This window comes from Rhopalosiphum maidis, chromosome 1, assembly GCF_003676215.2.
Source record: "Rhopalosiphum maidis isolate BTI-1 chromosome 1, ASM367621v3, whole genome shotgun sequence".
In the NCBI taxonomy this organism is placed as follows: domain Eukaryota; kingdom Metazoa; phylum Arthropoda; class Insecta; order Hemiptera; family Aphididae; genus Rhopalosiphum; species Rhopalosiphum maidis.
In genome coordinates, this window is record NC_040877.1 from 82,096,494 (window position 1) to 82,108,686 (window position 12,193).

The 12,193-nt window shown below is 29.4% G+C and overlaps 1 protein-coding gene across 1 annotated transcript in view; it reads left to right on the plus strand.

Annotated features, from left to right (window-relative positions):
• LOC113558796 overlaps positions 1 to 11,271 on the plus strand; it is a 50,972-nt gene extending 39,701 nt beyond the window's left edge. The window contains exons 10-18 of the mRNA XM_026964345.1: positions 1,113 to 7,338; positions 7,417 to 7,712; positions 7,788 to 8,188; positions 8,321 to 9,074; positions 9,200 to 9,419; positions 9,482 to 9,702; positions 9,828 to 10,019; positions 10,114 to 10,272; positions 10,439 to 11,271. Of these exons, the coding sequence (XP_026820146.1) occupies positions 1,113 to 7,338; positions 7,417 to 7,712; positions 7,788 to 8,188; positions 8,321 to 9,074; positions 9,200 to 9,419; positions 9,482 to 9,702; positions 9,828 to 10,019; positions 10,114 to 10,272; positions 10,439 to 10,567 (8,598 nt within the window). The 3' untranslated portion in view covers positions 10,568 to 11,271. The remainder of the gene's footprint in view (positions 1 to 1,112; positions 7,339 to 7,416; positions 7,713 to 7,787; positions 8,189 to 8,320; positions 9,075 to 9,199; positions 9,420 to 9,481; positions 9,703 to 9,827; positions 10,020 to 10,113; positions 10,273 to 10,438) is intronic.
• The last annotated feature ends 922 nt before the right edge of the window (positions 11,272 to 12,193 follow it).

The window sequence follows — 12,193 nt, forward strand, 5'->3', positions numbered from 1 at the left end:
CATTTTGAATGTTTATGATATTGATTATTAGAAATTTAATAATATTCCACTTTTTTATTATTAAAATAACAGATGCTTGTCTACTTTTAGACTAAGCGCAAAAATTAGTTTACTCATAGTTTGTTGAGACAAAGAACTAATATGAAAACAATTGTTGCTTTTAAAATATTGATACATACACATTTGATAGTTTTTTGAAGTATTTTTTTTACATTTAACTATGTATTTTTTTAAATTTTTATTAATGAAATCTTTAAAAATCATAGTAAATTGGTTTTTCAAAAGAAATAAAATTAAAAAATTAAAATTAAATATTTACTCAAATTTACCTCATCATTATTTTATTAAAAACATTTTTAAATATTTAATGATAAATGATGAATTTTGTAATATAGTATTTATTTTTTCTATCTATTGTTGGATAAAATTTCCATTGTTTTAAGACTCTTGCTTGTATCCAATATTGCTTTAACTTGATTATTTTCTTCATCCCTTAATTTTAAAATATTTTTAAATTTAAATTTTTTTATTTTTGTGTCAATCATACTATTTAGAACTTGTAATAGTGCTTTGATTTTTAAATAAATTTTTTTCTATATTTTATGAGCGTATGAAAATTAATTTTTTACGGAATTGTGTAAAATAACGATATGCTACAATTTAAATATAGGTAATAATATATTATATCCTACTAATTATCCTAGATTTTAAAATCATCAACCTTCAATCGTTTTTCGTGTCAAATGATACCTGTCATTGCATTCAAATTTAACACATCCATTATAGTGACTTCCATCTCTACTATACAGCAGAGCGATACCCTCTTGCCCACCTTCTTTTTTATTGCTTTTGTTGTGTGATAATTTCAAAAATAATAAAATAATGTTTTTATAAAATACTAATTAATCATAGTTGTTATTTAAAGCAATTATTAAATATTCATTAAAAGAGTAAAAATAAAGTTTTTTTAATTATTTAAATTGTCTTTTATTGTTAGTGACAAACAAATATACTACTAATTTTTTTTAAATGCAGGTATTTAATGTATTTTAAATTTACATATTATTTTGCAAATTTTAAATTATAAGCTTTAAAACTATTTTTATTTTTAGATTGCACATGCACAGTTAGCTGTTACTCAAATGCGTGGTTCCATTATGAAAGGTCGAAAACTTCAAGTTGATTTTGCATCTAGAGAGTGTCAGCAAGGATTCTATGAACACTTAGATAAGACATCTAGTGAATCTAGTCCTAGGTTCACTACCAGTCAACAACACGATAGTACTGCGCAATTATCGCCTAGCAGTACAAATGGTGTTGCTATTCGAGGTTTTGAAACTCCATCATCTTCTTGCAGTAGTGCTGCTGGTGACAAAAGTTACCCAAGGAATCCTGATGAACCACGTGTAAATTCAATTTCTGCTCCTAATCCTCAAGATATACATAACTTGCAAAAGGAACGTAGTCATCTTTTGGAACAGCTTGAGGACTGCGTTAGTTCTGGCGATGAAATTCTGACTGAATCGTCAATAGCACAGCAAGTTAAAAGCCGTTCGGGCACACCTTTATGTAATGAACGTCCCCCAGAGAGTCTTACACCTCCGACTCAAGTTCCTAGATCTCATGTACCGATCTCGTTGCCGTTGCCCAGATTTGCTGTGCACGTCTCCAATCCCCTGCTCAGTCCACCTCTAAGCTCCCCTAGAAGGCCTCAATCGTCCAACTCGGATGATTCTCAAGCCTCTGATCCTGGTGCGCCAGGTCTAGAAGAAAGATTAAGAAGCCTAGATGAAAAATATGAACAATGGAGTGGTTCTAGAACAAGTGTACTAAAACTTGATACATCAGTTCGTCTTCGTTCAAGATATAAGTTGTTGGATACTGTTGATAAATTAGAACCTTCAGATATTGTCAAGTCAGTTCTTGCAAAACCAAGTGTTTTTGATGAAGATACCAAACGGCTTGAAAATTTTTCTGAAAAATATATACCTAAAGAGTTTGTACCAACTCGAACAAGCCCTAATTTACAAAACTTCAGAAACCAACAATTGGGTTCATTTTCACCACTAACACCATCGAGTAGTGGGTCATCTAAATCCCCCCCAGCTTCTTCTCCAGCAGCTGTTAAAACTCAATATTCTTTTCCAAGTCATCCTCAACCTATAATAATCACTCAAAATTGCAGAACGTCACCTACAGACCCCCGATTGCCACCTACTGATCCCAGGTTGGTAATTGATCCGAGATTATCTGCTGCTGATCCTAGACTATCAGCTGATTCAAGAGGATCTTTTTTGACTAAACAAAATATCTGTACTATAAATGATAATAGGTATGTTCCTGATATACTGAATACTAAAGATCCTCGACATCCTATACATAAAGATGCAGAAATTAAAGATGGACCTGAAGCATTTTACAGGAGTAAAATTCGGGATGAGTATACCAAAAATTGGTTGCATACATTTGACCGAAAAGATAATGAGCCAACCTATAAATTAGTTGACCTATTTGATCATCGAAGGTTTAGTGACTTTAGAAAAGAAGAAGAGGAAAAGTTAAAAATTGAACAAATTAATAAACAAAAACTCTTAGATGGATTTGTTGTAAAAAGAAAATGTTCTAATGACACCGTGGTTCATCCTAGTCCATACTTTGTTAGTGTTCAAGAAAAACAAAAAAGTATTGATGATCTTAAAAAACTTACTGAACATAAAAAAGTTGAAGAAATCACAAAACGAGAAGAGCGTATCGAGATAAAAAAAGTTACTGAAGAAATTAAACCTCCAGAACCACCTCCAACAATAAATAATATTGATGAAGATAAAATAGACTTCATTACCAATGAGAATACTATTGCGAATATTCTACTATCTTCTATTGAAAATTTAAATAGGAAGACTGAAACAGATAAAACTAGAAATAAAGTGGAAAGAACTAATTCAAATGAATCTGTTAGCAAACTTTCTGATACTGAGAAAAAGAAAGAAGTTATCAATGAATCAATAAAAAAGAAAGAGCATGAAAGAAAGAAGTCTATTGATTTTGACCATACTAAAATCAAAGAAAAGAAAGACCATGAATCTAAAAAGATTTTAGGTTCTAAATCTAAAGAATGTGAAAGTGGTAAAAGTAAAGAACTTGAGTTTAACATGTTTGAAATTAATCGAATTAATAAGAAAAAAGAAGAACTTTTGATAAATGGTAAAACAAAAGATGTTGAAAAGAAAAAAGATATAAAGTTTGACAAAAAACCAGAAACTAAAAAAGAAGATAAGAAAAAAGATTTTCTTAAAGAAATTGATAAAAAGGATGATGTTGATAAATTAAAAGAGAAAAAGAAAGAAAAGCGTGATAAAGATCCACCTAAGCACAAAGAAAGAAAAAAGAGCTTAGATGAAAATAATAAACATAAACATGAAAACAGTAGTAAAAGATCAAAAGAACATTATAAAAGTAAAGAAGAAGAAAAATCACATCAAAATGTCACTCCTGATTTTGATGGGAAGTTTAATGATGATAAAGATCCTAAAAAAGACAAAAGAGTGGATAGAAACAGCATTAGTAGTAATAGTTCTACAGGGCGTTCATCAAAAAGGAGAATGAGTGATAGCTCTGAAAATCTTGATGATTCTAAAAGATCAAAAATAGATAATAAAAATTTTAAAGATAAAAATCATAAGAAAACTAATGAAAAACATATTTCATTCATATCAAAAATTTTAGATGGTAAAAGCAAAGAACAGAAAAAAGATCATCACGAAAAAAAATTGGAAAAGAAAAAAGAAGAGAGAAAAATTATCAAAACGCCAAATGAAACAGAATCCGAAGATGAAGACGAAGACGAAGAAGCTAGAGAAAGAAGAAAAAATCATTCTATATTTGAAGTTGTGTTAGATGAACCATATGTTTCAATGTATGATAAAGTAAAAGCCAGATCTACCAAAAATATGCAAAAACAAGAAGAAGAGAAACGTCAAGAAAAACTCAAAGAAAAATTCAGTCAATTAAAGCAAAGTAGAGCAAAAAGAGAAGAAAAGAAGAGATCTACATCATATGATGGTGATTCAGATTCTGACCGAGGTTTACGACGTTCATCTAAATTGCTCATTACCAGCTCAGATGATGACGACGACTATTTTCGGCGAAAAAATCAAAGACCAGTTTCTGACTCGTCAGAAAACGATAGACCAAAAGTTCAACGAACTGTATCAGACTCTTATGAAAGTAATAATAAAGTTAAAAATCAAAGAGGATCTGATACTTATGAAAATGACAGGCTTAAAGCTTTGAGAGTTGTATCAGATTCTTCTGAAAATGAAAAATTCAAGCAATTATCCAAATTTAAGTCTCGAATACAATCTGAATGTAGTGATAGTGATGATCATTTTGTTCGAAAAAGTTCATTTGCTTTTGATCGAATACAAAACGATATTGACGTTCAAGGATTTAATGGACATCAAAAGAAAAAGAAACAGAAGAAACAAAAAAGCGAATATTCAAGAAAATCAATTGATATCAACGGATTAGATAGTAATCATAGGCCTAACAAGGAGAAAAAGAAAAAGCATTCAATAAGTCATAAATCAAATATTAATGAAAGAATGCAAGATATTTTTGGATCCTTATCAGATGAGGATAATGAAAAGACAATTATAAACAAATGGAGTGTATCTGATGTTTTTGGAACTGATTCTGATACTGAGCATGAACGTAAAGAAAATAAACCAAAAATGGAAATTAAAAAGTTCAACGAGTTTGGTAAAGATGTGTTAAAATCACTATCTCATAATGTAGATGAAATAGCTCGAAAGAAAAAGAAACGAAAAAAGGATAAGGAAAGAAATAAAGAAGATCGAAAAGAAGAAAGAAGAGATGATCGTAAAGAAGAACGAAGGGATGACCGTAGAGAAGACCGAAGGGAATGTCATCTAGATCGTAAGGATGAACGTAGAGATGATAGAAAAGAAAAAGAAGAACTAAGAAAAGATGAACCCCGAAGAGAAGATCGAAAAGATGAACCTAGAAAAGAAGAACGAAAAGATGAACCAAAGAAAGAAGATCGAAAAGATGAACCTAAAAAAGAAGATCGAAAAGATGAATTAAGAAAAGAAGATCGTAAAGAAGAACAACGAAGAGAAGATCGTAAAGATGAGCGCAAGGAAGAACAGCGAAGAGAAGATCGAAAAGACGAACGCAAGGAAGAACAGCGAAGAGAAGACCGTAAGGATGAAAGGAAAGATGATCGAAAAATAGAAATTAAAGAAGAACGAAAAGAAGAAATAAAGAACGATAAAAAAGAAATTAAAAGTGACAGAGTAGTAAATATAACTCATGAAGAAAGAAAAGTGCCTAAAGAGGTGAAAGGTGAAAAATTAGTAAATATAACCCATGAAGAAAGAAAAGTGCCAAAAGAAGTGAAAAGTGATAAATTAGTACATACACCGCACGAAGAAAGAAAAGTGCCAAAAGAAATTAAAAGCGACAGATTAGCGAGTACACCGCCCGAAGAAAGAAAAGTGTCTCGAGAGCCAAAACATTATGAAGAAATAAAAGTAATGGATAATCTTCAAAGTATAATTGAATCGAAAAAGAAACCAAAAGAATTCATTGCTAATAATGTCAATACAATTACTCCAAATAGAGATGTATTTTCTTCATTTTTTGATTTTGACGACTCTAAAGGTCCAGAAGATGAGACTATTACTATATTCAAAGGAGATGATGACACTGTTAAGACTGAAGTAATGTTCAGAAAAGTAGATGAGAAAAAAGAACTATTATTTAGACCCATTAACACATTTGAACCTATTAAAAGAGAAATTATTGGATTTGGATCTCACATGGATGATGAAACTGCTGTTAAAAGTATATCTGAAACACCTGAGCCATTAGTAGAAGAAGCTGATCCTGTAGAAATAACATCTCCAGAAGAAAAGTCAACCCCGGTTATATCTCAAGAAGAAACTGAAGGAGCTGTTGCAGCATTACTTGAAGCGGCATTTGGTCAAGATTTTTGTGACTCTTCATACTCTGATAGATCTGCCAAACCTGATACTCCAGTATCAGATAGTGAACTACGGATTGATACAGATGATGAAGATAGCACAGATTCAATTATTGATGAATGTAAAAATGATGTACCAGATTCTTCGGAAAATGCAACTACTCCAAATAAAACTGATGATGAAATTGTAAAACCAGATAAAAATGAAATTGTTATTTGTACGGAAAAAATAATAGAATCTGAAAAACTAGAAGATGAACCAAAGTCTATAGAAAACCCTAAATTTTCTGAACTTCAACAAGAATCACCAACACCTGAGCCTTTGGATACTAAACCACAATCACCTTTAAGCCACAACTTTAGATTACCTCAAATGGTCATTCAACAAACTAGTATAAGAACATTAAATATTAATTATGCTAAACCATTAACCGAAGTAAAACCACCCATATTACCATCTCCAGAAATTTCAGAGATAGTTGCTGAAAGCATTTCAAAACCTGAACCTAAGACTGAAGATCATGTTTCTGTTGTAAAATTTTCTACTTCTCAAATACCAACAGTGATTTGTCACGAACAGTCTGTTATATCGTGTACACCAATGTCATTACCAAAACAAGAATTTAGTCAAACATCTGTTTTACAACACACTAAAGATACTCAAATTGTTCAAAGTTGTATAGTTTCACCTCCAATTATTTTACCTGAAATTAAAAAACCTAACTTGGATTCTATAAAAGAAGAAATCGTAGAACAAGAAGAGGTTGTTGATGAACCAAAACTTTCTGAAGAGTTGCCATCATCTAATCAAGCAGCAACAATAACATTTGCAAAAAAATCAATAATCCAAGAAGAAAAATTAGAACCTATAGAAAATTCTACTTCAGTTCTAAAGCATGAAGAATCTTCAAATCCTGTTGTTACACCTATTGAAACTGATGACAAATTAATGCCTAAGCATCCAAAAGCAAAAGGTCTTGAACGCATTGTTGAACAGATAAATGAAAAAATGAGAGCTAAAGCTAACGAAAATGCATTAAATTTAACAAAAGAACCTATAATGATGCCATTGAAAAAGGCTTTGATTGCAAAAGACAAAGATGAAAATAGGTCAGATTGTAAAGTAGATATTGTAGAAGTTAAATCTAAAATAGTTGAAATGGAGTCACCAGAAGATTTGGTTGTGGCCCCATTGACACCAAAAATTGAAGATAAAAATGAAGTTTTTGCTAGTCCTGGTGAAAGTAGTTGTGAACCTAAAGAATTAGATACAGCTAGAATTAAGAAGGATGACGAGTTTGCAAAAGATATGTCAAAAACTATTGATAGAGGTAAAATTTTAATTTTTTATATTTATAATATTATTATTGTTATTATTTTTTTAACATTATGTTTCATTAATAATCCAGATTCTTCAGTTAGAGGAAGACGAAGAGGTGGCAGAGGACGTGGAACTCGTGGAGCTCCTACTATAGTTACTCCAAGAAGAACTCGACAAAATATTATAACACCAAATATGCCCCCACAAAATACTTTAACTGACATTTATGAGTTTACGGATGAAGATGAAAAGGTCAGTCAAAAGTATAGCAAATCCCCAGAACCACCTATAACAAGTGTAATTCCAAATATTTCATCATCTCCTCCAACTGGTGCTTTGGTAGTAAGCACTTCTCCATTGACCAGAAAGTCTAGAAGACTACAGGTAAATGTCCACTATCAATTTAATTAGTGGAATTGTAATGTTATAATTAATATACCTGTGTTTAATTGTGTTTAGGAAAAAGATGGAAGTAAGAGTACCTTAGAAGAAACAATTGATGAAGTTGCTCGTGGTCCATGTACTCGACGTACCACACGTTCAAAACCTCAAGCAATACCTTTACTAAGCTTAGAAACATCTCCAAGAAAAACTAAACAAATCAATGGAAAAAAATTAAAAGCTGAGTCTCCGCAACCAGTTTCTAAAATAGAAACTATTGAATCTCCATTGTCCAATGATCAAGATGATGATAAAAATCAGCTATCAACTTCTTTATTATCAACATCATCATCATCATCATCATCTTCGACTACTTCAGAAACAACTACATTAATTGATCCGGTTACAGGCTTACTTATTCCAATGCAAGAATCTGAAGAAGGACAATATGTGCCTATTGATGATGGAGATAATAATAGGTAAGTTAATTGATTAATAATAATTTAAAAAATAGATCTCTTACTAATCTGCTATATTCATTTGATTTTTTTTTTCTAATTAACTTCTGAATATATTTAAATATTTTATTAAATACATGTTTGTTTTTATAGGAATAAAAGATCATTATCAAATGAACCACCTGAGAAAAAAGCTCGTCTTGAGAAATCGCCTGTTACATCAATGGCAATTTCCAAAAATAGTACAACTATACCAGCTTTGGCTGTTACACCAAATAACATCCTTCCAGCAACTACCACAACATATGCAGTTACTCCTGGAATGTCCAATGTGGCTAAGACACCTTGTGTTATGACAATTGCTAACTCTGCACCTGTTGGACTTGTTAAACCTAATATTACAGCTTCTGTAATAGCTCCTACAAATATTGTAAAGTCTACTGCCGTCATGTCTCCTTCACCACCACCACTTAAGACACAACCAAACGTTCTAAATAAAGCATCTACTCCTGTAATTAGTCAGCAGCCAACATGCAAACCTTCAATTCCAATTTCTACAATGCCACCGCCAATAAAATCTCATTTAACTGCCATTAGTCGTACTCCTCCATTACCTAAATTATTATCACCAAAAGGACATATAGTACAAGCATATACATCACAATCAATGGAAGCAGTGAATCAGAATTCTATACTACATCCTCCTCCAACAACTCAATCTTCACAACCATTGTTGGTAAACACTCCAGGTATCATGAGTCCACCACTAAGAGGAGTGCTAAACTCGCCATCAAGAAGTGTGTTAAGCCCTCCATCAAGAGGATTATTGAGTCCACCTTCAAGAGCTGTTGTTCCTCCAACATCTCAGCCTACCCCATCTTTACACAGTTCATCAGCTGTACCTGATGTAAATAATCTATTTTTTTATATATTTTTTTTTTATTATTTAATATTAAATATTTTATAAAGTCTTATAAGTAGTGAAGTGATTTGTTTTTTTATAAAAAAAAATTTAATTAATTTTTTTTTTAGATTATTTGTCCAAAAGGATTTGATCCTTCTAAAATGGAAAATTCAAGGTGCATTGTTATGAGGAGTCCATCACCACTTGTGTTGTCAGGCCAACCAATGTCATTTGAAGCTGGTATTGACTCAGCTCCTATGAATATGGTTCCAGCTCATCATTTCCTACATCCACAACTTATTTATCCACATTACATCAGAGATTCAATGGGAGCCTTTATTCCACCTAGTAAGTTAAAAATATATTTTATATTATTCTAAAACATTATTAATATTAAATTTATCTTTTAGGAAACATGAAAGTAGTACCAGAAATTGAAGAAAATATTCCACCATTAGAATTGCGCAAAAGGCTCCCTGATGAATGCATTACAGACAGACTGCAACATAATATTGGTGGAACCCAGCAATATATAAACGTTCAACAAGTAGCTCATCCAATTGGTAGTCTGCCATATGGACAAGTTGTACCAATTAACTACGGTTATCGGCCTATTAATTCCATATTAAAGGTATATAGTTTTATGAAAACATTCTGATAGTATTTTATTAAAAAACAATGTTCTAAGATATTTTAACACCTTTAATAAATAACAATATATTTCAAAATCAGCTAAACTAATAATTTATTTTATAGAACTATCCTATTTATTGGCAAGGAACATTAGCACTCAAGAATGATAAAGCACTCGTAGAAATGCATTATTTGTTTGGGAATGCAGCTGTTGCTGAACATTCACTACAACGTAATATTGATGGTGAACTAAAGTTATCCCAACGTATGCGATTAGAACAAACCCAATTAGATGGTGTTTCACGTAAGATGCAGGTAAGAAATATTTAACGGTTCAAAAACAACTATATATGTATGCATAAATAATAATTGAATAATTTTTTTAAATGGATTATTCAATTTCTTTTAGATTGAAGATGAATGTTGTGTATTAATTGCTGTGCCAATTGGTATGAGTGAAGAAGAATGGAATCAACAAAGTTGCACGTTGCATAATGGTTTTATAACATATTTACAACAAAAGCAAGCTGCAGGAATTATCAACATCACAGCACCTGGAAGCACTCAGGTATTTAAATTTTAAATTGGAAAATAATTACAAAAATAAGTAATAAATAACTAAAAAAAGATGTTGAATTATAAATAATTAATAATATTTATATATATTTAGAATAATATTTTATTATTTATGCAATTGAAATTTAACTAAATTTTTTATCTGTTATTTGTTTCAGAATGCTTACATAGTGCACATGTTCCCGCCTTGTGATTATATAAATAGTGTCCTAGCTACAGTTCACCCTGCAATGGTGAAACAAATAGCATCTATGGCCCATCTAATTATTGTCATAGCCACCGTGTAAATATTCTATAATGAGTACAAATTTCATATTTCTTCTAGCGCATTAGGTGCACAAAGTATATATATTATATAGCTAATGGAAAAATTCATTAAACAAACCTAATGATAATTGTTAACAGTTTTTATTATTATTATTATTATTATTATTATTACGATTATTAATTATTATTATTATTATTATTTTTTACGCATTAACAATTTGTTATTGGAATATAATGCTAATGATTTCAAATTGGTTACCATAATTTAAGAAGTTTTCATATTTAAATTAAGAAAATGTAAAGACGAATAATCACTGTACAAATTTAGGAGTGAAAAAAAATTGTTTTTTATTTAAAAATTTTTGTTATTTATTTTTCAAAAATTCTAACTTTTTTTTATCTCAATTTTTTTATTATTATTTTTATTATTTATTTTTAGTAATAAGCTGTAGACATTAAATATTTACTTTAATGTAGACATATTGTTGATATAATTTAAACAGCCAAATGTTAATACGTGTTTATCGTAATTAAATGAATAATTTTAAAATTGACAGTATTATTTGGTAAAATGTTTTATGTACTTATGTAGAAAATTGTTTCATGTAAGAGTTTCAATTTTTAACATATTAAATATATAAAGATGCTTGTAAAAAAAAATATAAAAAAAAAAAAATAATAAAAAATAAGAACATACAATAATTTATTATTATATATATAATATGAGAAATCGAAAAATTAATCCCAAACACTAGTGTACATAAAGTATTCTACTATTAAATGTGTTTTGCTCAACTAATTTCTAACAACAGTCAATATTGATATATACATTATATATATATTTGTATACATAAATATGTATATATATATATACATATATATATATATATATGCATAAATATGTACACATATATATTTATATATACACCTATACATGTATATATATTTATATATTACTAAATATATAACCTAAATATTAGGAGTATTTTAAGGTTTTTTTTATGATTTTTATTTTTATTATTTTTGTGTGAATATTGTTTTAAGATTTTAGAGTTTAGACTCACTTTAAAATTGCATTGTATATAAACCCCTCCCCTCCCAGTTAAAATTATAAATAAATAAAAATAAGAAAGAAAAGAAGAAAAAATTGTTCTTTGGCTGTGATCTCTGCATTAAGGTTCACTGTTATAATTTTATTGTATTATAGTATTTTTTTTTTTTTTTTAATGTAACAAGTGCATAATGTATGTATTTTAAATTTATTTCTATTAGTTATTATTATTGCATATTAAATAATAATGAATAATAAAGAAAAACTCAATGTTTAGAAAAATAAACACTGTTTTTTAGTTTTGTTTTGTTATGAGTTTATAACAGTTTAGTACTTATCATCAATTTTTTAAATCCAAAAATTTTTATAATGTAGTGTTTTTTCTAAAAAAAAAAAAACACAAGTCTCAAATTATCATATAAATAATATTGCTGTTTTTTTTTTTATTTGTAATATAATATTCATAACATTGTTAGAAGAAAATATTACAAATTGATACTACTACCTTGTTTGTATATAATGGTATATTTAATTTATAAATAAAATACATTGTTATTTCCCGTTGACAAATATGAAAATGAGTTCTAATAGTTAT